Source organism: Populus alba, chromosome 5, assembly GCF_005239225.2.
Source record: "Populus alba chromosome 5, ASM523922v2, whole genome shotgun sequence".
Lineage (NCBI taxonomy): Eukaryota > Viridiplantae > Streptophyta > Magnoliopsida > Malpighiales > Salicaceae > Populus > Populus alba.
The window spans coordinates 17,128,988-17,154,495 of NC_133288.1; the positions used below are offsets into that span (position 1 = coordinate 17,128,988).

Genomic DNA, 25,508 nt, shown 5'->3' on the forward strand with positions numbered 1-25,508 from the left:
AATTATAATTTTTTATTTAAGAGAATAATGCATTTAAATTAGTTAAAAGAGAGAACAAAACAAGATTTAATTTAATCTGTAAAAAAAGAAACAAAAAAGTGATTAAAAGATAATAAGATTAGTTAATAACCTCCCAACGCAAGCGATGAGAGTTTATAGAATAAAATGCTAATAAAAATAAGTTAAAACTCGTGAAAGTGGTGGGCCCCGACTGCAACGATTTGACGCCCTTTAACTTTTTTTATGTACATATTCTCTCACGTGTACTATTTCTTCTACCCTTTATCCCCACGTGCTTCAATACCCTTTAAAATATTCACATATTCTCTCAATTTCCCCTCCCTTAAATTCTATCTCTGCAACTGTCTCTCTCTCTTCTTTAAGAAAGAGAAAAAAAAAAATGAATTCTCTCAAAAATCTCTCAGTACTCTTTCTCTCACTTGAAATCTCTTTCATCTCTATCATCTCATCACCATCCTCTTCTCCTTCAACAACAAGCACAAGCCCAAGCCCAATCACATGTAATAATAATAATAATAATAATTGTGATGGCGACTATTCATATTCGTGTTTAGACGGTACCTTAAGCAGAGTTAATTCCTTGAATTCCAAGCGAAAAAACCAATCAAAACCCACAGAGGGAAAACCGTCGTCAACCAGCTGTGAGGTGTGGAGCAAGACCTGCTCGGAGGCTGTTTTGGCCCTGGCACGGCAGCCAGAGACGGTTACATGGTTAAAGAGCGTGAGGAGGAGGATTCACGAGAATCCTGAGCTTGCTTTTGAAGAAGTCAAAACAAGCGAGCTAGTTAGAGATGAGTTGGATAGGATGGGGATTGAATATAGGTATCCTTTAGCTCAAACGGGTATTCGGGCTTGGATCGGCACGGGTGGGCCTCCCTTTGTGGCTGTTCGAGCTGATATGGATGCTCTGCCAATTCAGGTAGCTTAGCCTAGCTTCAAAGTTTTATTTTATCTATTGATGTATATGTGTTATCATTTATGCATGCATGTGTATTGTTCTTGGAGATTATGTTACTGTACCTGGTGAGGATATCTTGTAACTCAGAGGCTTTAAGGAAAAAATCAGCTTTTTTGGGGTGTATTTGTTCTTCTTTATTTTCTAATTTCTTCTTTTCATCTCCTTTTTTTTTCGTTGAAAAAAACAGGAAAATAAGGAAATGAAATCAGATGGCTAAATTATCTATCATAATCTATTTTCTTTTCTAGTGCATTAGATTTGAATTAGCTGCATAAAAATGTCTGATATAAATTACTTGTTACAGAGATTTCCAGCTTGCTGCGTGTTTTATATCAAGCCCTAATTCAAATTTATTATTTTTTTTCTGGAGAAAAACAGGCGAAAGTGAAAAAGAATTTGTGAATGACTTCCTTAATGTTGACATGGAAGATAAAGAATCTATACAGCTTAATTTTATTATTGGCCTGTGAAGATGAATCAAATCTAGTGCGACAATAATTTAATTATAAAGAATATTTATGACTCAACTATATTATTTGTTTGTCAGAGCATTTAATTATTAAAGTAAGTCAGATTTAATGTGACACCTGAGATGAGACAAATTAAACTATATTCGTGTTCTAAAGTAAAAGTTGTGAAGAGCATAGTGACAAAATACGTGGGAATGGATTGGCATTATTAGTGTCTCCATGGGATCGGGGCTTACTTTACTCTCTTGGGATCTCACTGTAAGAAATCCTGGGGTTGCCTGTTTCAGGAAGCTGTAGAATGGGAGCATAAAAGCAAAGTGGCCGGCAAAATGCATGCTTGTGGGCATGATGCTCATGTCGCAATGCTGATGGGTGCTGCCAAGATTCTGAAGAGCCGCGAACATCTCTTGAAGGTTTGTTCTCTTAATTCTCTTGTAAATCCTAAAAGAAGTTCTATCGAACATCAAGATCTTAAACAAATCCTGATATTTACGATTCAAATTACCATTTCCAATAAGAAATCATCGTAGTCTTTTTCTTTCTTTTTAATCTGCTCATAAATTTATAGAGTATATTGGGTTTTTGGAGAGAATACTATTTGTGTTGTACTGGGTGCAACATGATGCTAAGGAAATAGGCAAAAGGAGTATATTGTTTCTGTTGGACCTCAATTTCGAGTGGCTAGCATTGGTCTACGAAAAAAGAAGGGTTTGTGTAACTTTTCTCTTAGCCATAAATGGCCGTAAACCGTATAGGTTTTTTCACTTTTGCTTCGTTATTTCCCATCAGCTGCTCTTGTCCTTTTTCTGCCTGTCTTCACTCTCCAGTTTGGTTCTTGAATTCGTGGTCTATATAAATATCATTTGGAATAATTATCTCTCTCTCTCTCTCTCTCTCTCTCCCCCCAATGCTTGAACCCACCAATTGAGGATTGATTATAGGGACGAAATTCTCAAACCCACCAAGCATTTATGTATGACAAAAAGAATTTAACTCGGCTTTGAAAATTGTCGGCTAGAAGACAAAATCACCGCAACTCCCTCTCAAATACGTCAGAGGTAGTTTAGATTTCTGGGCATCTCGTATAATGAAATGCATGTTTTTCTCTTCTTTTCTAGGATTTCTAGCTCATGCTTTCGTCTTCATAGGTTTAGGAAAGCGACTGCCTTTAATGTGCAAGTCTGTCACGTCCTTGAGTGTATCAATTATACATGGGCTTATTAATTTCTTCTGTCCTCGTGGGCATTTTTGTGTGTTCGTTTTAGTCTGTGCTCTAGCATGTTTCCACTTTTGTGTACAGTATACGCTTACAAAAGAGCTACTGATGTGACTTTGAGATTATTTGCTATGGTTAGATGTAATCATTATAAACACAAATAAGTTTTGATGCATGCATGGACAAGAGACATAAGATTTGGATCTGTACAGGAGTAAAGTAAATCTCTTCATGCTTTTAGCCTTCGATCTGTCAAGCATTATAAATGTTGCATTATCACCATTTTAAGTAGCGAAAAATTAAGACGAATCTGGTGTCCTAGTCCTACAAGCTACAGAGACAACATATTTTGTTTGAGTTTACATTGCAAAAAAAATAAAAAACTCTTATTGGCCATCTTGCTATCGATTTTGAAGAAAACGAAAAATCTCGGTATTTCTCCTTGCCGAGCAAACTATGGACGTTACACTCGAGGTGGTCCTCAATCATTCGACATGCTTTTTGGAAGGAGTTGAGGTAATAATCAAATTAATGATTGTAAAAAAGATGTAAAACACCTGGAACCTTTTTTTTTTTTTTTGTCCACCAAAAATATTCTATCTTTAAAGCGAGCTTGACCTTTATTCAGTTTGCATTAAGCCTTTTTATAATGAATGTCTGTTTGCTTTTATTATTCGTTCACATGCTGAAGGACTTCATTTTAGTGCTCTACGACCATAGATTTGTTTCTTACTTTGTCTTATCTGGGAGCGTGCTTTAAGCTCAGAATCTTTTGCTTAAAGAAATGAATTGGCCAGGAATCTAGTTTCCCACAATGGCTTTGTTATATGACTAGAATATATCGAAAGAGAGGATAATGAATCATTTAGTGCACGCTGCTTTCGCATAAACAATCTTCTGTCCATGGCTCACGCTTAAATTAAGGATTAAATCATATAATCCGAGTGAAGTGCTTAAAGATTTGACACTTCGAGGAGAGAGAGTCATTGTCTAGTGAAATGAAATTAGGTGTTGGTACTTTATTAGTTTAAATGAAGTGATTAGGTTTGGATAATTAAAACGCTTGTGACTTTTCAGACTCCTGAGCAGCTTAAATGGGTCTTTGGTGTTCATAAGGAATCAGTGGTTTTATAAAACTAGGTCATAATTAAACAAAAAATTCTACAGGTTGACATAGACGTGCATGCTAATTCTGCTCTTTATCACCTTGAGTTGACTGATGAAATCAATAGAAAATGATAACTATCTTCCATGTCTGCGAATGCACCCTAGCTCTATCTTGATGGGAAACTTTATCCACCTTTCTCTAAATTATACCTTAAACCTGAAAATCTTTATTCATGTTTTGATGATACCACGGTGGATTTCTAAACTTGTTAGTTTCACTGTTGCAATTACAGGGAACTGTAATACTGCTCTTTCAGCCAGCAGAGGAAGCGGGGAATGGAGCAAAACGGATGATAGGAGATGGGGCTCTAGAGGATGTGGAAGCTATATTTGCAGTTCATGTATCCCATGAGCATCCTACTGCCATCATTGGTTCAAGGCCTGGTCCTTTGCTTGCTGGATGCGGCTTCTTCAGAGCAGTAATTAATGGCAAAATGGGCCATGCTGGCACCCCTCACCACTCTGTTGACCCCATTCTGGCTGCCTCTGCAGCTGTAATCAGCTTGCAGGGCATTGTGTCTCGTGAAGCAAATCCGTTGGACTCTCAGGTGTCCATGCTAGAAAACTTAATTAGCTTTCCAAAACTGTTTTCCTCCATCAGAATTGTAATTTCGCTAACCGAGAATTACTCACTTTCACTAAACAGGTAGTGTCTGTTACCACAATGGATGGAGGCAATGATCTGGACATGATTCCAGACACCGTTATACTCGGTGGCACTTTCAGGGCTTTCTCCAACACAAGCTTTAATCAACTTCTTCAAAGAATCGAAGAGGTTTGTTCTAATTCCCCTTTTATTAATTCGATTCAACACCACTTCCACTGAGTATAGTTGGTACTGAATTCAACCAGTAGACATGCACGTAGGCTATCATGATTTACATCATTAATTGCATGGCTGCTTACCTGTGGGCTAGCTATACGGGGGCCTGCATGCCCTTCTGTATGGGAAATTAAGAAACCACCTTCCATGATCTCCTCCCTTTCTAGTCTAAGCATGAAAAAAGAAACATTGTTTTATGGTTTTCAAGTGGAGACATAGAGGTATATCTCCAGCCACACAATCCAAACGGAAACTTCATATTTCGAGGTCCCGTTCCTCTGAACACCTGTCAAATTTGAATAATTGATCCAACAGTTTTTGCGTATGTATGAAAACAGGTGATCGTTGAACAGGCTTCTGTTTTCAGATGCTCAGCAACAGTAGACTTCTTTGAAAATCAGTCCACGGTATATCCCCCGACCGTGAATGATGATCATATGTATGAGCATGTGAGGAAGGTGGCAATTGATCTGTTGGGTCCAGCGAACTTCAGGGTGGTACCACCAATGATGGGTGCAGAGGACTTCTCGTTTTACACTCAAGTGGTCCCTGCAGCTTTCTATTACATAGGCGTGAGGAACGAGACATTGGGGTCAACACACACGGGTCATTCACCATATTTCATGATAGATGAAGATGTTCTTCCCATAGGCGCTGCAACTCATGCAACTATTGCTGAAAGATATCTCATTGAGCATGGTTGAAGTGAGCGATAAGCCCTAGCTAGCTTATGCTGCTAGGCAAAAGTCATATCTCTCAGGGAAAGAATTGTGCAGAAATTTGCCACGTGATTCCTGCTTTCGTATTTGTACCATACATGGGGTTTGGGAGGGGGGCGATGGAGGGAATCAACTCCTCTTTGCCAGCGTAAAGGACAGAGGGAGAATTCATACTCATGGATGTGGTTGTAAGCAGCAACTCTGTAGAACACTTTCAAGCTATAGTAATTTGCTTATATTTGTTCAGTCAAAGCATTGGAGTTGTATTCACGGTGATTTAACCTGATTGAAAGATGGGTAGAAGTTATTTTTAAAAAAAGTCTTTAATTTGAAGATGTATTTTAATAATATTTTTTTAAAATATATATATATAAACACATCAAAACAATTTAAAAACACATAAAAAATTAATTTGAAGCTAAAAATAATTTCAAAAAATTTAGAGAATATAGTTGGACTACAATATTAAATACTTAAAAAATCAATTTGGATGCAGAAGACATGTTTTATGTTGCTTTTTTGTTTAGTAGTTCCAAATTATTTCCTTCTTTTCAACTTTAAGAATTGTTTTTACATATAAAATAAAAATACACTTGTATATTAGATAATAATGATTGTTCCTCTTAGAGTATTAGAAGAAAACTAAAATCCATCTACAATATCCCTGAAATGCTAACCACTCTCCAAGTATACGAACAACCATAAACTAATTACTTAGCACCTGCTGAGCAATTATATACCTCATATGTCATCTAAAATAAAAAAATCCCAATCCCTTTAAACAACAAACCTCTACTACTAATCAATAACATAAATAAGGGATAAATATAGTTGAATTAGCACAACACTTAAAAGAGATGGGGTTAAAAGTAGGACAAACAACAATTTGTATTTACAATTGTCTAAAACCTGAACGGGTCAACAGACTATACACAATCTTGAGAGGAAAAAATATTATGAATTTTAAGCAATTTATTATAGATTATAACTAATCAATGAGAGAGCACATCGCTAAGTTCACTGACCAATATGGCTATCAAGCAACTAACTTTTTTATAAAACTAAGGTTGTTTGATTCATCTTTGATCAAAATAGCTCTCCACTAGTTCTCATATTACCTTACAACTCAATCAACAGTTTAAAAAAGATGGAGACTTGTTTTTATGAATATTTCTACAAGACAGAACTAGAGGTCATGTTGGATAAATTAGCTAAAATAGTCCAAACTCTAAGAGAGGCTATAAAAATTTATACCATTTGATTTAAGACATTAAAAACTAAGTGCATTGTGGCTATAACTGAGAAAGATTGCATAAAGTTAATACTAGAGGGAATGCAATAAAACATAAGGAAGAGGTTCATAAAAAAAAAAAAATTGACATCTACAACTTCATTGATGTTGTTGCTCATTAAGATAAAAGGCTAGCAAAATTGATAAAATAGAAGCCATTGAGAAGGATATATCATGTTGATTATTCAAATAATATTGTTGGTGTACATTTATGGACCAATTCAGACTCTAATAAAGAGTTTGAAAAGATCTAATAATAGCTCATATCGATCATAAAAATCAAAGATGGAAGAGTGTTTAAGATCTTGACATTAAAAAAAGGCTAAAAAGGCTTCTAAACCTGGTAGCAAAGATGTAAAGACTACCAAAGTAGTCGGAGAAAACAAAGAATACTTTTTTATTTATAAAAAAAGATTAAAGAAATCTTTGACTAGTTAATGTATGAGCGGTAAATTAAGCTCCTAAAAAAATTATATTATCCCAGAACTAATAAAATTAGAGGAAAACAATATTATAAGTGGTATAACTCTTAGAAATGTGACCCTAATAGGTGTGTAGTCTTTAACAATCAAATCTAGAAAGCCTTAAAATCCAGAAAAATCCATAAATGAAAGTTAATGGTGATTTATTCCTCGAGGTCACTAAAATAGTGGATGCCTCCAAGCTCGATTGGCTTCTTCAAAAAAAGATAGCAATAAAAAGAAAAAAAACATCGACCATAATAAAGGCTGGTGTTGGTCATGTATGTTAGTACTAGAAAAAAATGCATATTTTATGGAAAAGCTAAATAGATGTCTTGACAAGCCTAAGATATACCTAATAATAAGGTGTTTCTATGCCTTACTTACCACATGATTCTTTCAAAGGGTAAAGACTAGGTATGCAATGTTAAGCAAGTAGTAACTCAGAGATATATCAAAACCTTTAAGCCTAAAATATGAATGAATAGCACAAGCACTAGCCATATCAAATATCATTTAAACTCAATGAGAAGTTAGATGATGAGCTTATCAACTATCATGAACATCTCCTAGACTTGGAAATCAAATGAAAATAAGGACAACTTTAAAAAAACCTATTTTAGAAGAATCCAACGCCTAAACACCTTAGTGATGAAGGAGGATACACATGTAAGTGTATAGGCCTTGTATAAAATTGATTGGTTAAATGTAGCATTAATTTTGTTCATGTGAAAATATATTTATTATTAGTAATGACATTATTTATATTTCATAATCCTTTATGTTTAATTAATGAGTTTAGAGTAAATATAAATCTCTTGGAACAAAAATGTTTTGCCAAAAAAATTATAAAGTTATTATCATGTGATTACATTGTTTTTAAAAGTTCTTGGCCGATGTTTTATTAAGACTAAACATTAATTAGAGTAGTTGAGACTGGTATATATTATATTCTTTTTTTATGAAAAAGTAGTTAATATTATAAGTTTAGGTATGAAAGATATCTAGAACTAATATGTAGATACTTGCCACATGACATGTACATTGAACTGACTCACATAGAGATTTCATATGAAAAGATTACTTATGTTTATTAAAAGGCTTATGTGACAGTTATTTACGTGATCTTTAGAATTGAAATCACTAAGTCATCTTATATAATAAATGTTATGTTTTGATCATGACTACATGTTTTTCTAATCAAATGTAATAACTGAGCATATATTGGGTATAACATGAACTATATGAAGATATTTGAGTGATCAATAAAAGATTCATTAACCTAGGTGAATTAGAGAAAATATTCTACATGCTTTCAAATAGTATTAATTGTGAAATCCTAGCACATGATGAAATAAGATTTGAAAAGAGTTTCAAATATTATTTAAATTATCAATGATTATGGTATTGAGAATAAACATGATTCAATAGAGTAGACACACTTCGTGCTATGATATCTAAATTGAAATGTCCATGATGAGAGGATGATGATTACGCTAAGAAAATAATCATTGAAAAGTTAAGTTAAATCACACATAACTTTCCTAATTTTTTAGGGATTATGACACATTACTAGATTATGTATTTGATCTTTAAATATAAAGCAATCAATTATTGAATTGATAATAAATTAAGTTATTTAATTTATTTAATTATATTTTCATTAGGATTGTGATTTATATTTAGGTCAACTTATTAGGAATCTAATGGGTCACATACATTAAGAATTATTAATCAAAAACTAAATTGAGATGATTAATCAAATGTCACTTAATTATGGATAAATTTTAGAAATTAAGGATTATACTATAATTAATAAATGATATTATAATTCTACACCTAAAGAGAACAAGTATGGACTTTACAGGGAGGTATTAAACATACTATAAAGGTGTTACAAGTGGATTTTAATTATTAGGTCTAAACCCCCCTCCCCAATATTGCTTTCTTTGTGATAGAATAAAGGACAAGCTATTATGCTTTACTTTGGTATGTTGTACTAATATTTTCAAATGATTTGTTCATATTATCATATCAAGTTTTGATATTTTGGTTACTAGATGATGCATCAACTAAAATAGTTTAGGTAGATTACAAATCATATCTGGTTAATTCAAATATGACGGATACATGGTTATATAACGATAACATCGATCCAATATAATTCATAAGCATGGATAATATGGGTCATTTAATTGACTTTTCACTAAGCAAGAAGATAACATGTAGTGAGTGACTCATAATAGATTTTGCTAGGCTAAATAACTTGTAAAGAAAAAAAAATGGAAAAGAATTTGAAACATGGTATTAAATAAGTTATTATGACTTAATAACATATTTTAAGGCTTTTGATAAAGCTTGTAGAAGTATTAAATACCATAATAGAATTTTTTTTCAATAGATGAAAGATTAGGTTGCCTTGATTTCTTTACTCATTTAATTTGATCACATAAAAATTGCATGCTTTACAACTTAAACTAGTGTTATATCTAGTCTTATTTACAAATTTTGAACAATAAAATGAACTAAAATTGTTGCAAAGTTTAAATTTATAAATGTCTATATAGAGTTTGGGATCATTTGAGTAGAAGTATACAACATGTATTCTTTTTTATTTTTTTTTTAATACTAAATCTTTGAAAAATAACAAAGAATATATTACCAACTCTTATTTTATATTGTTCTCACATGATCAAGGTTGAAAATAAAATCGATCGGTTAGTCTTTAGATCATATCAGTATGATTTTAATGAATAACATAGAATAATAATTTATAAATAAAAAAATATATTAAAAGTATCTTACTAATAATTTAGTGATTTTATAAATCATTTATGTGGCAAGTAAATCAATTTTATAAATCACTATTGTTAGTAAGGTATTTTTCTTAGAGCAATGTTACATTTACAGATTAATTACAACAGATCTCCTATTAAAATGACGTGACAATTACTTTATTCATACTCTTTAAGTACTATTGATCTGTATGCATGACCCTTTCCTTTAATGTATTGATTTTATTTTTTATTTTTTCATAGACCTTTTCACAACGAACAAAAAAGTGAAAAGGATTTTCAAAACATTTCAAACTCACCATTTGCAAGGGCATGCATGCTGCAAGGTGCAAATGGCAAAACAAACCACATATACTAAAACAAATACGTTTCTTTTGACCAGCCATGATAGAACAGTGAGAGAAGTCCATTGAGAAGAACCCAGTAGGATCATAGCACACTAACCAGATGGATTATTCAGGACTCTAACAAAACCATGCCCAGAATTGATACATGACAAAACAGCATGTCTTTTTCAAAGCTCATCTTTTGCTGGCTCTTGTTGGGCAACTTCATCCCTGTTCTTCTCAATGAAATCAATGATGTCTTGTTTGGTCTTATCTCCTTCATACTGCACCATCTTTCCACTAGCTGACCTGAAGTAGACTGTGGGGAATCCTTTGACGTCGTAGGTATCGCCTGGGATATCATTTGCAGTGGCGTCCTACAGGTGCCGCAAGAAAATAGTTGCATCAATAGTAAGTCTTGTTTCCACGCAAAAACCTTACATCTAATTAAATCACAGGCAAATAAGCGTCGATACATTATTTTCAAGTGTTCATTACACAGTGACAAAACCATAGTGTAAATATCTAGAGAGAAAAAATACACAAAAGAGCAAGTGGATATGTTAAAGGTATGACTAAAACTAAAGTTCTTAGAGCAAAACGAATAAGAAAATCAGATGAAAATAACAAAACAGTAAGCAGCCAATCATTGTAATGACCCAAACGTATCGATAGTGATGAGGATATAACACCCTAATTTTCATATTGTGTCATCTTCCACATCATCAAGAATTTTTTTAAGAAAATACACATAGCTTCTTCAGACAGGAGATGAACAAAACTTACAAGCTTCGCAATAAGAACATCAGCATCACGTTGATATGAGACGGCAATTTCCTCCAAGATTGGAGCCAATTTTTGGCAGTGACCGCACCAAGGGGCATAAAACTCCAAAAGGACTGCAAAGATACAGTGTAAATACCCCAATTAACATTTTTGTGAACTTGTACAATCTGACAGAGATAAAAAGTACACAGAAAACACCCGCTTAAACAAACAGAAATGCTGCCATCCAATGGAACCATCACAAAAACACCAACGCATTCTAAACTAGGAATACAGTGAGGAAAGAATTAACAAACCCTAGAATCTAGCGAAGAAATAAAGGCAACTACATGTCATTAAAATAAACAGAGATGAAATAAAATGGAACAAGCACACCAATCTAATGATATAGTGAAGGAAGAACCGATGAACCCTGCAAAGCTGCATATCATACACACCATTTTTTCCAGATTTGGTAACCAAGTCATCAAGGCTGTCAGCGACAACAACTTTCACTGGCTCTTCATTAGCTTCGGGGATAGGTTCAGATTTAATAAATGGCGGTACTTTGCCTTCCTGCACAGAGTATTTCAAATAATTTTATACGTACCAAGAAGGCTTTCCATAAACAAAGACAATTAAACCCTTTTGGATCCCGTGACTGGAATATGAGTACCATCATCAACAAACTAAAAAACAGTGTAACTTGTACTTGAATATGAAAATTAAAACATAGGCATCACCTTGTACTCCTTCACCCAAGGAGCAATATGATCAGACTCCAAGTTTGACTTCAAGTATTTCTTTCCATCTGTGGTCTGTATGACGAGAAGAGGTGCTTGGTACTCTTTGAGTCCAAAGTACTGTTCATCCATGCAAACAATTTAAAGATAAAAAAGAAAATATTGAGTAAAAAAATTACAAAATGTACACATAAAAGAAGACTTTCTAACCTGTAGGGCACTTTGACTAGCCTCAAGGTCTCCCAACAAAAAGATTAACCCATCCCCTTTGTGTTGCTCAGCAACTTCTTGATAGTTAGTTTTAATGGAATCAGCACTGTGACCGCTGAAGTTCAAAAATAACATCGCCTGCAACGGTCAACCAGGTTCTTAGAAGATCCATAGTATACAGTAAAAGAAGACGCAAGCCAAGAGTCAGCAACAATCATATGATAAACCAGCCAGTTTTGTTCAAAAAGGTGTTTACTTGAAACTAATGCATAGAATAATAAGGAAAAGACCTTATTGTATTCGTTGGACATTGCATGATGCTCTGATATTTCATGAAGAGATGCAAAGTAAAATCTGGAATTAAGCACAGTATGGCTCGAGCTATCCATTTCCCTTCCTTACCTTCCAGAAAGCAAAGGTGAAAGAAATGGAGTGGAAGGGGACTACCTAAACAAATTATCCTAAGAGCATCAATGGTTAAAGAATAGTGTGATTTAGTACGTAATTCCAAATAATCACTTTGTAATTTATCAAAAAATGACAACAGTACTGAGAGCTTGTGTTTTTATACCTTATCAAGGAGGCTGTCAAAATATTTGACAATATAAGGGTGATTGCTTGGTTCATCATCGAAGACAGTCACAACGGGTGCACTAGACTCTTCAATAAACTTCTCAAGAGCATCCACATTAAAGTCCTGCAAGCATGTGGTTTTATCAGAAGAAACCATTGATTCACAAGACACTGCTGAAAACATATATATAAAAATATTACACAGAAGAAACTTTTACTCTCAAAAGGCATGGAAAATTTAACGTGAAACCCACTGCAAATAACGCAAATACCTTAGAATCAACAAAGAGTTCATCGAATGGCTTGAACAATCTAACTAGGGGTCCAGACACCGATGATTCCCCGCGTGGAAGGTGCTTAGCATCCAAAGTGTGGGCAAATTCATAGTCAGAACGCAATTTATCTGTGACAGCGAGAAAGCTCTCAAACTCCTCTCCAGAAAACTTTGGGAACACCCCAACCTGCAAAACCATAAAGAAACTATTAACATCCTAATTTCTGCAGAATCACGTACGTAAAAAGCAAACAAAAGGTGTACTTACAATTACTACTTTGTTGTCACCAATGAAACTAGTAGCATCATCAGCTGATTTCAATTCAGCAGAAGCAGGACCGGTTTGTTTCTTCAGATACTCAGCAATGCCATCTGCATCACGAGGGCCTTTGTATTCGTTAACAGATGTCCCTCCCTTTCTCAAAATTTTAATTGTGGGGAATCCCTGAACCTCATATTTCTCAGAGATCTCTTGGTTAACCTTCTCATCGGCATTAACTTTGGCAAGAACAATTTGAGGATCGTTACTGCTCAATATAGAAGCTGCTTTCTCATACTACAAAAGAAATTGACTTCATCAGCGAAACATGCACGCCATCACATAACAGGAATCCAAATCTTAAAAAGAAAAGGGTAGCTAGATATACTTAAAAAAGAAAAAAATCATTACCTCTGGTGCTAGATTCTGACAGTGGCCACACCTGTGCTAAAACAAAAGAGATTAGAACTCTAGCCCAAGTTAGAAGATTTTTCAAAATTTGATATAAACATAGGTCTTTTAACACATCATCAACAGCAAAACAAAAATAATAATTAAGAAAAACTGAAATCAAATTAAGTGAAAGAACTAAAAAGATGAAAAGAAAAGAACATAAGGAATTGAAGTGTAGTGTGTACGGTACCAAGGAGCGTAGAACTCAACGACGACGAAATCGTGCTTGGTGACGGTCTCAGTGAAATTGGAGTGGTCTAGCGTCAACACGTACTCCTTAGATTCATCCTCTCCAGTAGAAAGCGCTACAACGAGAGAGAAGACGAATAGACAAGACCAAAGCGAAACCTTAGAGACCATCATTTAGCGATTGAGGGAGAGTTTCGAGCGGTGTCTGATTCTTGTTCACGTTGGGTGCGGTGCAGGGTTTTATGGAGGCCTGCGAGTAGCAAGTGAACGAGCCGAACATGGAAGTAACACGTGGCATACTTCGCCTTCTCTTAGTACTTTTTTGAAGCCTACTCGCTTTCCATTTGCTGTGTATCCACGTGGATGGTGTTCATTGGATTAATCTCGTCACACGTGGACATTTTTGGTAAGTTCAATATTTTAAGGCAACTATATCTTGAGAATTTCTTGATTTAAATCCCGAGGTGAGTTATTTTTAAAAATATTTTTTATGTTAAAATATATTAAAATAATATTTTTTTATTTTTTTTAAAATCATTTCATTAAAATAATTTAAAATATATATATATATATAAATTATTTTTTAATAGAAAAAAGTTAATTTTTTTGAAACAGGGACTAATGCGCGTTTTCAATCAGGCTTTTTATATTGATACGATGGTACCAAAGAGTACTAATGAAATTAGTTCAACCAATTAAATAAGAAAACGTCATAGTAACTTCTTTCAACTTCCGTCAATTGTTTCACTTTTTACTAACCTTTCCTTAACCTTGACTTTCTACTCGTAGCCGTACACATAAATTTTAATTTTTTTATTGGTATGACAATTTTGTTTATTGTGTCAATTAAATGCTCTTATAAATAATTAATTAATTTCTCATATTCTAGATTTTTTTTATGCGAAAGAATGTCTCTTCAAAATAATATTATATTTAATAAAAAAATTATTTTAAATGATAATAAATCCTTTTAAAAGAGGAAAACTCTTTTGAGATTTTATTTTCTTACTATTTTATGATTTTCTATTTCAGGTATCTTCGAATTAGTTTTCAAATATTTAAGCTTAATTATCTTCTTTTTCCAAAACTAAAAATTATATTATAACTAATTAAAACATTTATTATTCTATTCAAACAAATGTAGAACAAATAATTCCAAGCAATGTTGTTAAAAATATATTTTTGACATAATACAAAAAACATAAAATAAAATGGATCATAAAAATAAATGGTAAAATCTTAAGAAATTTCCAAATAAACAAAAAAAATTATCTTAATTTTCATAAATGTACTCAATCGGCACAATAAAAATTTTGAGATAAAAAGAATTAAAATAATATACTCAGATGATAAAAGGTGTAAGTTGGTGTACCTACAATGCATTTTTTTTCCCGTAGGAAAGGTCAAAGCACGCATTGGTAATAGTAGAAAACTTTTTACTAATTAATTTATTAGCAGAAAGTAGATCGTTGGGCCACAGCGTATTGATTTTTCAAAGTAAAAAGTATTCAATCGTTCCTAGTGTTTTTTAGTAAAAAAAAGTTAAGTTTTGAGAGGGTTAACTCCATATGATTTTGTTAATTTGATAGTTTAAAAGTAATTTAGAAAAATAAAAAAAAATATAATTTGATTAAAAAAATTTCAAATAATATTTTTTTAATATTGAAATAATAAATTAAATTAACTAAGATCAACCTGAGTTAATTTATTAAATTCATTATTTGAATCATGAGATCATGATAATCTTATATAAAATAAATTAAGAAGCTTAAATCCTAAATAATGAAATTAAAAAATATATATATATATATATATACACATATAAAAAAAATAAAAACAAGTCTATTCGCTAAATCAACAACTCAGGTTATAAGATTAGAATAGCCTCAAAAAAAAAAAATCAACTTCATGTTAAATGATGAAATTAAAAAGAAATCAATTAAGAAAAGGATACAAAAAAAAACCCAAATCAACTCAGATTAATTTATCAAACTTATAACCCAAGTCAAGAAATTGGTATAACCTTAAAGAAAATAAACCAAAACAATGACCCAAACTAATTTGGGTTAATCTCCCAAACTCGCAATTCAGATTGTGAAATTGAGATTATCCATAAAAAAAAAATTATTAAATTTAAATCTCAATCAACCCTAATATATAAAATTAAAAATATATATTCTAAAAAAATCCAAATCTACCTAAATTAAGTCACAAGTCTCTTAACTTGGTTATAAGAAAGGTGGTATATAATGATTCCATCAATTACTTGGTAAAAAAAATTTGTGTAGACGGTTGATGATGAATTTGACCACATTCAAAGGTCAATGAGGTGTAAGGCCCGATTTTTTGAAGTGTTACCTCATTACACCCGATTTTTTTTAATTTTTAATTTTTTGCATTTTCAAAGGATAAAATAAAACGGCCTTCTCAAATTATTGAGGTGTGTGTAAGGCCCGGCCCGGCCCGGACCAGACCTAATTAAAATCTTTAAATGGGCCATGTCTAATCGTATACCTTGCTGATGATTTTAGGATGGTAGTAGACCTCATACGGAAACCATATCAGACTGTTACCAAACCAGCTGTATGCGCTTGTGAAATGCCTTTTTATTATTGTGCGTCTAACATAGATTCAACTAGAGCTGAAAATCCAAGTGCAATTTTCATTTTGAGCAGAGAAGGACCCAAATGCCCACCCACAACCACCACCTCCTCCTCCTCCTTGATTTTGCCGCCGCCGCCACTCCATAGCGATGGTAGGAAATAGCTAGCAGAATCCATCACCCAGATGGATTTTGTAGAGTGAGAACTCCACAAGCCTTTAATAAACCATTCTAATAACCACCACTCAAGGATCAAAATCCAACGGAAAATTCAGTGTTGACTACAATTGTCCTGCAAGTCAAGCATTCTGACCTGCGAATTGATCATTCCAAAAAATCACAAGGTACAATCCCTTGCCTTCCATTAATATTATCACTAAATTCGTATCAGAACAAAACATGACAGACGTAGATTATTCAAATGCATAGGAACAAAAATGAGAGCAGCTCCTCAATTTCATTACCAAGTACTTGAATGAAAAAAATTACGTTTTTTTCCTACATCAAAAAGTCTACATACATACACCATCTGAATCCTCCATCCAGTCCAGCTACACCAGGTACATCCACCAACAACCAATCAACCAATAAATGAATTTCTGTACAAAATTTCCTACATATCTATTCAAGGGTTAGGGAAGAACCAATTGTAAAGGAAACAACGTTTGACCTCACAAATTTCTATAAGCAATTCTACTTCATTGTGTTATCCAAGTGGTTCTTCAACCCATTGTGCCTAATCTCTATTGGTATATTTGTTTTTTTCCCTTTCCTACTGATCGATTATGAGTGATCCAGGTAAAACATGGTAACTTGCCTGAAGGACCTTCAACACAGCTGCTGATGCATTTCCTATGGGCGTCCAGCATCTTGAAGCCTAATTTCTTCATGAGCTTTCAAAAATTCTGAAGTGAAGTTGCCCAAAGCCTCAAAAATTGGGACCAAACCTGCTTGTAAACTACTAGAAGCTGCATCATGAACTAATTTGGCCGCTTCCTTGTGCCTTGCTCTCTCTTCTTCCAATTTCTTCCTCAATGAATCCAAATCCACCTTCAGATCATCTAGCGGTGAGATTCCACTTTCTGAAGGAACCTTTGACGTACTTTTATCTAATGATGCATCATGCTCGTGCTCGATCCTTTCCTTCTCCATACGTAGGGTTTTAAGCCGTTTCTCAAAATCCTTTGTAAGGTACTCTGCTTTGATCCTCTGTCGTTGCTCCTCACCTTGCCGTTCCCACAACTGATGCAAACTTGAAGCAAAACCAAGCATCGCATTCTCAACTCCCTCCTCAGAAACCCTATCCATTGCCTGGTACCAATCATTGAAAATTACAAAAATAGGCGGAGCACCAATCCTACTTGGGGAAAATGGAGCAATCCCATCAGGGGTTTCTTCAGGTTCCTGGTGAAGACACCTTAAAAGCCACCTATTTAATGACCCAACATAAGATTTTTGGGTGTTAATCCAGTTGTTAAAGCAGGTGCACCAATTGATAAGCTCCATTTCAAGTTCAACTGTGGCTTTCAAACCAGAATCTCTCTGTGCCTTAAGAGAGCGAACTTTGCTTTCCATGATAGCTTGGAACTGCTTCTGGTGACATTTGTGCATGGACTTCCACATCCTTATCAATCTGCAAATAAAAGTCAATGATCATATAAAAATGGAAGATTACAAAACATCTAAGAACAAACAACTGAGAGCACAAAAAAAAAAAAAAAAGCTCATGCGTTGGCTTTTTCCCCCATCTTCTAGTGATTTACGCATGCCAAATGGCAGCACTAGGACATATGAACACCCGGAAGTCTTCAAGTACCACAATTTCCTCTAGACCCGCAAGAGTGTACAAGGGTTATCAACACTTGAATGAAATACCTCATTACTCCCTAAAAATGTACAAAGATGATAACTAAATCAAGTAGCAACTGGAAATGAAGAATATTGATGGGTCCAAACAGCAGAAATGTCCATCTACTTGTGCATGTAACCAAATAATTCAGTGAACAAGGAGATGCCAAGACTCAAACCAGTTTATTAAATTCCTTTTAGTAAAGACCAGTGATAAAGGTCACTTTACCAACTAACATGCCCCATTTCTTTTCATCTCAATGCAGGATAAGAAGCATTGATGGTGTGTGAGATCACTATAGTTCTTGGTCACAAATCAACCCTGGTTCAAGTAACGTAAAAACACTGCATCCTTGTATGGACAAATGGGAAGCAATAGTCCCCAAGGACCAACCATCCACACATTTGCCCTAAAAGACCTAAAATACATATTGTGCATATAAGAAGTGCAAGTTATGAACTCCAAATTGCTTACTTAGCATTGAAAAGACCAAGGAGCATAGCTGTTAACATACCCATGAATCAATTTAGTGATCTGTGGCTCCAATTCTTCATCCCTCAACCTGTGTATCTTACTAGATATAGCATCAACAGCTCGGATACAAACATTGATTTTTGTCAGCAATTTTCTTACTGAAGCCTGTGTAGCATCAATTTTACTAGACTCAGCTCCACGGTCATCCAATATTTTTAACCTTTTGCACTGCTTTTCATACATGACCCGTAGCCGCTCTTCATCCTGAACATTCGCAGAAACACTTCACATGCTAAGAAACATTCAACAGCAACTAAAGTAATAGCACATCAATTAGTACTCAAAGCATCTTTCATAATATAAAGGCAATTAATTTTTGAGAATTTTCCATTTTGTTTTCTCCAAGGATAATTTCCTTTTCTCAGATATCATTAGCAGGCATGTTTAAATAATATTATAAATCAAAGACTGGTTGAACACTCAAACACTTGAACAAGATCCACTGTGAGGAAGAAAAACAAATAAGTCGACACTTCCATGTATAATAATTTGTTGGTGACGCAGAATAAAAAATTGCTTGTGTAAGCTTATTAACCGGAAGCTGTTTAACAAGTATTGAACTCAAACTTAATTATCAGATGAATATTTGAAAAATAAAATCATGGCAGCCAAAGAAGAAAGCCGAAGCTTCAATGCCCCATACCTTCACTTCCTTGTATAGTTTCTTCTCCCAAGCATAAATTTCCTGTAGAGTAGATGAAAGGTTTCTGTGCCTTGGGTCAAAGTCATTTCCAGGTTCGGCAGCATAAGCTTTGGCCAATTTCATTGTCCTAGAAGAAATGCGTGCTGATGGCCTTGCAGGAGGGTGGGAAGACCCCAAATACAGGATCCTGGAAAGAATCACTGCACCAAGCCACGTTAGTTTTACTTGAGCAGCAAAATTAATGTATTTGATAGAGATCATACTTAAATCTGACATAACAAGGGAAGTAAGTTATCTCCAGTAGGACCAATCAAACGGTAGAAAGAAAGGATGAGGCATTAAATTAAATTAACATTCAAGTTAATATTTCAAATCCTACTCGTGTGTGATACCATAGAGCAAATTTTCCATGGGTATTCTTGAAGGAAATCTAACCATTGAGAGAATAATTTCTTTCATTCTAAACTTTAACCTAGACTGCAAAGATGTGAGAGTACATATGGTAGACAATACGCCAAACAAAAAAGAGCATAAACCCAAAAGGGAGCCTGAGCATATGTCTAAGCAACAATCAAGAAAAACACTATAACTAGCATAACAAAAATACAAAACAAAATCCTACCTTTAAGCAGGGTACTTCTTCGCTGATGTTGGTAAGGCAACTTGCTCACCTCAAGCATTAATGCAACCTCTTTCCCATAATCATAAGCAGTCTCAAACTCATCGCTGATTTCCTTGACCACCTCTTGAAGATCCCTTGTGCCATGAGCCGAAAATGTAGTGGTATAAGTAGCAACACTACTATGCTTTGAAGATTCAACATCCATTGTTACATTAGATGCATCTTCAACCTCAAAAGTGACCCCCTTTTTCCTCACAGTCCCCTCCCCGGGACTCTTCGATACAATGCTATCAGGACTCTGAATTGTATCCGGACTCATACTGCTCTTTATTCCTTTACCCTTAATTGACTCTAAACTCTCACTACTACTTGCAATATGCCCAGATTTTGAAGTACCCTCTCCGTAATTCCTTTTCATTTCCTCATTAAATTTCATTCTCCCATTCAAATCCATGTCTTCACTCGCTTTCTTCTTCTCTTTATGAACCTCTTTCACCGCTTCTTGCTCCGCTTCATCTTCTAAATCAGGTATCCCTTCTCTCTCCCTCACCTCCTTTGAATCCGGGCTACTGGTACTCGACCCATACCCGTATCTCGCATTGGGATAATAACCCGGATACCCACCACTCCCACCATTATCGTATGCATCAAACACGTTGAAATAATCCCATGTCGACACTTTCGGTGGCGATGGTGGCACCGGTGGTGGCTTTTCGGGAGATGGCTGTCTTGCGGGCGATCCCCTCATCGGGTACCCAAAATACCCACCTCCATAATAACTCGAAGACCCATTTACAGACGGGTCCTCATATACCACCTTTTTTGCCGGGGTAGCTGACCTTTTCATATAAAACGTATTAGAATACGAATTCTCATGCGAGTATGGATACGGGTACTGGTTATAGTACGGGTTATCTCCTGAATAATTAGGAAAGCCCCAATTTCCTTGAGGTTGTTGATAATCAGTAAAATTATTATTGTAAGAGGTTGGAGGCACCTCTCTTACGGCTTCTTCTTCCTCTTCAGGGGTGTCATGAAATTGAATATGACCCGATGAGTTCGATTCGGTATCCGACCCGGAAGACAAATGCAAATGCGAATCTTCAACCTCGTCGTCTTTACTTTTGCTGTCTACAGAGTGCGAAAGTGAGGTTGAAGCAGAGGAATCCTTCGATTTGTGCCTGGATTTTCCTTCGCGAGGCGGTAATGTTAGTACGGGAGAGGCAGGAGAAGTAGAGGAAGAGGCGATCACGAGCCCTTCATCGACAAATCGGCGAATCGCGCCGCCAACTTCCCTGAGTGAATGGAAATAAGCCACGTGTGCAGCAGCGAAAGCGTAGCGGTGGTCGGAAGCAGCTTTGATTTCTTCTTTGCGCTCTCTGCAGAGAGTTACTAGTGGTAAATTGTCCACCTTAGATCCTCCACAGCCCATAGCAAGGAGAAATGAAAGCAAGTTTGATCAAGAGATGAAACGGCGTAGTTTTCATGGTGATTGTGTAATAATTCTAGAAGGAGAGGGCATTGTTTTGTGGATCAGTGGTTCTTTTCAGTGCACGGAGAAAGCGGTGGTCACAGATGGACGAGAAATGTACAGAATAGAAACCATGGTGGGAACTTGAATCCGACGGCTGGTATCGGAGTGATTGAATCAGGGATCGGGAAAGGAGTTTCGATTTTGAGTATTTTATTGTTTTTTGAAGAAGATGGACGGAAACTGAGACATGTTCGGGTTTAAAAAAACAAAACAAAAACAAAAAAAGGAATATTGATGTATGGAGATTTGTGATTGCAGTCAGGGAGGTGTTAGAGAGGGAGGGGGGAGCAGAAGAGGGGTTGCGGAGGGGTCCATGTCCTCTTCTTCTGTGCAGGGTTTTTGCAGAGAAAAGGAGGGAGAATTGAGAAGAGAAGAAGACTCGAGGAACCCGCCAGCCTATGGTAACGGACCTTTGTCATTATGATTTCTCGGGTAGTTTTCTTTTTGCCTTTTTCTATCTTACAGCCTTCTGGTTTCGTTGGTCGTTGGGGTTAATAGACCTGATAAAAAGACGCCCGCTTTCTAAACAGCAAAAAGAAAAATTAAAAAGCGAAAAAAACAGCGCTTCTCTCTTGTCAGGAAAGTTCTATTTCGTTTTGGTTCAGTGTTCAAAAACGACGTGGCATTAGTCAATGTCCATGCACGCTTGAAGGCGCCTTTTTTAAAAAAATAATAATAATTAAGTGCTAATAAAAAAATAATTATTTCAAAGAAGTTGAATGGTTATTTACGTAAAAATAAAATAACTGAGTTAGTACAAAAAAAAAAAACAATCAATGTGTATTTGTTCAGAGTTAAATTCAAGACGCGTTATTTAATTACACTACAGAATCAACTCCCATGAAAGGAAAGTTCTATTTCGTTTTGGTTGAATGGTAAAAAATAATGTGTCATGGGTCAATGTATCATCCATGCTTATCCATGCTTGAAGCATGTTGTTTTTTTTTTAATAATAATTGAGTGACGACAACCTCTGAAAAGAGTTACAAATAAAATAAAATAATAATTAGTAGAAAAAAAACAATGAAATTAGCTAATTAGCTATGTGTATTCATCCGCATTCAAAGCACGTTATTTAAGTACTCAAAAATCAACTCTCTTAAAAAGGAAAGTTATATCTCGTTGTGGTTGAATGATCTATTATATTTAACAAAATCAAATATATAAAATAGCAGGTTTTTAAACTATATTTATTAGATTTAATCCAGTTTAACAGATTGATTCAAAATCTCTAATTAAGTTTAAAAAAGTAAAAAAATTAGGCTGTAGTTGACCTGGAAAAATATGAGCGACTCATTAAATTAGTTTAGAATTTGCATGATCTTGCAACTTAATAAAACTCCTGTTTTTTAAATAAAAAAAATAATTTTAAAATATATATTTATTAAGAGGTGGAACAAATTCCGTGATGGTTCTCCGAAACAAAGTAAATTAATTTACAAATACTTTTCATTCGTGGGTGCTTTTTTCGCCCAGCCAAAAAAATTAATGAACAACTAGCATTATATATTATTTTTTTATGGTGCACCCCAAAACAAAACGTCTACAACATGGTGGTTTTATTTTAAAGGTTAAAAACAAATTACTATGGAAGACAAAAGATAGGCATTGCCTCGCATGCTTGGTGTAATCTTCTACGCGTGAATCTATTTTTTTTTATATTGGTTATTAATCTATATTAAATTTTATTATATAAATATTAAAAGATAATTTTTATTTTTCCAGTATAAAATTAGAAGCTCATTAAAGTATATACTCCATATTTATATATAAAAAAAAGTTATATTTTTTTTATATAAGATAAAAAATTATTTTGATTTAAATACTTTAACTTAAAAAAGAAAATAATATATTTTTAGTATATGATATATAAATTTTTAGAAATAATCTTTTAAATTTTATTATTTATAATATTTATAACCTCCATCCATATAAATTATTTTAATTTTTATATTTAAAATATTAAAATCTCAAATAAAAAAATTATTTTATTTTTTAAAATTAAGTCAAGCCAATCAATATCATCCAGAGCTCGTTTCCCAGAACAGGTCAACCCCGAGCCACATATAAAGACCATGGATTTAACCGTTTTGTTTTCAAATATGAAAAAGGTGAGGTGTTCCTTCGCTTTCCATACACGTGGATTGATATCCTTGTTTCTCGACATGATGTACAACTGGACATCTCACACACTTCTTTCTTTCACTGCTACAGACCCAGACCAGATAGAGCATTGATTTCCAAGATGACAGGAACACACTCTCATCGAAATATCACCCCCGCAAATCCCATATGAAAATATGGCTGCATTCAATAATGCTAGAGCTTTGAGGTGTCATGGCTGCCACGCATTCAATGAAATCCGACTACGTGTCTTCCTTCCAGGATTTCTTATTCAAGACGTGCATTTTTATTTTTGTGAACCTTGTACAGAGACAACAATACACTCGGTGTCCCTTTATATATATATATATATATATATATATATATATATTGGATAAAAAGAGAGTCGTTCCTGTTTATTAATTTACTGGATCTTGGCCCGTGTGCTATACTGTGGGACTGGATTATTTTTCCATAAAAAATATTGCGTGTTTTTTTTTTTAAATTATATCTTGGACTATAGATCCTGATTAAAATTAAATAAATTGATTTTATTTTAATTAAATAAAAAAAATAATGATAGTGATTGACCAAATTTGAAAAAAAGTGTCACGGCTATCTGAAAAAAAAATCTATTTCTAAAATTGAAAAAATAATGTAGCTAATTTTTTAATTAAATAAATATAGAATAATGAAATTATATAAAAAAAGAATAAAAAAAACTTAGCCTGAGTCAATCTACGTTAGCATAACAAATCTATAACCGGGTTGTAAAGAGAAAGCTAACTCGTTAAACTCACAGTTCAAATCATGAGATCAAAATACCTTAATGAAAAAGAAAATTAAGAAAACCATAAGACCTTTTTTTTTCAGAAAAAACATCGAATTAGAAAATTAGAAAAAACAATAAGTTTTTCAAAAAAGAATGTCAACTCGCACAACAACTTTTCAAAACCATAACTCGGGTCATTAGACCAAAAGTACCATATATAAAAACACTCATCCATCAAATGTTCAAGAATAAAATTGAAAAAAAAATAATAATACAAAAGGATCCAGAACTAAAAATAACAATTGAAAAAAATAATGATCAAAGTTGAAATAAAAAATAAATTAGCGAAAAAAACTATAAATTTTTTATTGAATAGTAAAATTAAAAAGAAAAATCAATTCAACAAAAAGACAAAAAAAATAATTAAAATAGCAAGGACAAATTTAAAAAAAAATAATGATAACAAATTGAAATTGAATGATAAAATTGAAAATAAATAAAAATTTTATAATAAATAAAAAAAAAAATAAAGATCGAACATGAACAAATAATATATCACAAATTGAGATTTAATATGAAATTAAAAATAAATAAATTTTTTACAAAAAAACCAAGAACAAAATTTAAAAATCAAATAAATAAGGATCAAATTAAACAAAATAATATATAGCAAATTGAGATTGAAAGATATAACTAAAAAAAAAAATTTTTTTACAAAATTATCAAGAATAAAATTAAAAATTAAAAAAATAATAATTAAAGTTGAAATATTAACTACAAGGATAACTGTAAAACTTTAAGTGTTCAGCATAAATTTTGAAGGGAGAAGAAAAGAAAGAAAAGAGGGAGAAAAAGGAAAAGCCACTAATAAAAAATAAATTTATTTATTTATTAAATTCAAAATGATTTTAAAATATCATGACTAAACCGCACAATGGTGCCTAATATGACACGAATGTTGCTGGTATATATCCTATGCTATGTTCCCGTGTCTTTTCAACTTCACTTTTTCTGTCTTTTCAACTTCTCTTTTCTCCTCACAGTAGAGGTGAAAAGTTTTGTTGGAATCCCTACAATGCCTTTTTTCTTCTTCTTTGAGTGAATAGCTTTCGTTTGTTTTGTGAATCTATTTGCCA

At 33.7% G+C, this 25,508-nt stretch overlaps 3 protein-coding genes across 3 annotated transcripts; 1 reads left to right on the forward strand and 2 right to left on the reverse strand.

Annotated features, from left to right (window-relative positions):
* Window positions 1-349: 349 nt before the first annotated feature.
* Window positions 350-5,626, forward strand: LOC118029246 (IAA-amino acid hydrolase ILR1-like 6). The gene is made up of 5 exons (XM_035033080.2): window positions 350-940; window positions 1,737-1,862; window positions 4,066-4,380; window positions 4,479-4,607; window positions 4,994-5,626. The coding sequence occupies exons 1-5, from the start codon at window positions 401-403 to the stop codon at window positions 5,357-5,359; spliced, it is 1,476 nt and encodes a 491-aa protein (XP_034888971.1). The 5' UTR covers window positions 350-400; the 3' UTR covers window positions 5,360-5,626.
* A 4,738-nt stretch (window positions 5,627-10,364) lies between these two features.
* Window positions 10,365-13,895, reverse strand: LOC118029247 (protein disulfide-isomerase). The gene is made up of 10 exons (XM_035033081.2): window positions 13,715-13,895; window positions 13,483-13,513; window positions 13,081-13,368; window positions 12,811-12,999; window positions 12,537-12,662; window positions 11,966-12,103; window positions 11,756-11,875; window positions 11,471-11,588; window positions 11,034-11,146; window positions 10,365-10,624 (listed from the first exon to the last, which is right to left on the reverse strand). Exons 1-10 carry the CDS (start codon window positions 13,885-13,887, stop codon window positions 10,436-10,438), a joined length of 1,485 nt encoding a protein of 494 aa, XP_034888972.1. The 5' UTR covers window positions 13,888-13,895; the 3' UTR covers window positions 10,365-10,435.
* Window positions 13,896-16,741: 2,846 nt separating this feature from the next.
* On the reverse strand, window positions 16,742-21,992 carry LOC118029248 (uncharacterized). Its single transcript, XM_035033082.2, has 4 exons — window positions 19,964-21,992; window positions 19,342-19,541; window positions 18,679-18,902; window positions 16,742-17,948 (listed from the first exon to the last, which is right to left on the reverse strand). The coding sequence occupies exons 1-4, from the start codon at window positions 21,393-21,395 to the stop codon at window positions 17,168-17,170; spliced, it is 2,637 nt and encodes an 878-aa protein (XP_034888973.1). The 5' UTR covers window positions 21,396-21,992; the 3' UTR covers window positions 16,742-17,167.
* Between the last annotated feature and the right edge of the window lie 3,516 nt (window positions 21,993-25,508).

Bases quoted from the DNA above. Each gene is read 5' to 3' on its own strand.
- LOC118029246 (XM_035033080.2), top strand. From the start codon at position 401: ATGAATTCTCTCAAAAATCTCTCAGTACTCTTTCTCTCACTTGAAATC. The intron at 1,863-4,065 runs GTTTGTTCTCTT...TTGCAATTACAG, and splicing joins GCCGCGAACATCTCTTGAAG to GGAACTGTAATACTGCTCTT. The intron at 4,381-4,478 runs GTGTCCATGCTA...TTCACTAAACAG, and splicing joins CAAATCCGTTGGACTCTCAG to GTAGTGTCTGTTACCACAAT.
- LOC118029247 (XM_035033081.2), bottom strand. From the start codon at position 13,887: ATGATGGTCTCTAAGGTTTCGCTTTGGTCTTGTCTATTCGTCTTCTCT. The intron at 13,514-13,714 runs GTACCGTACACA...GTTTTAGCACAG, and splicing joins GTTGAGTTCTACGCTCCTTG to GTGTGGCCACTGTCAGAATC. The intron at 13,000-13,080 runs GTAAGTACACCT...ATGGTTTTGCAG, and splicing joins GTGACAACAAAGTAGTAATT to GTTGGGGTGTTCCCAAAGTT.
- LOC118029248 (XM_035033082.2), bottom strand. From the start codon at position 21,395: ATGGGCTGTGGAGGATCTAAGGTGGACAATTTACCACTAGTAACTCTC. The intron at 19,542-19,963 runs GTAGGATTTTGT...GGCTTGGTGCAG, and splicing joins AAGAAGTACCCTGCTTAAAG to TGATTCTTTCCAGGATCCTG. The intron at 17,949-18,678 runs GTATGTTAACAG...TTTTATTTGCAG, and splicing joins ATCACTAAATTGATTCATGG to ATTGATAAGGATGTGGAAGT.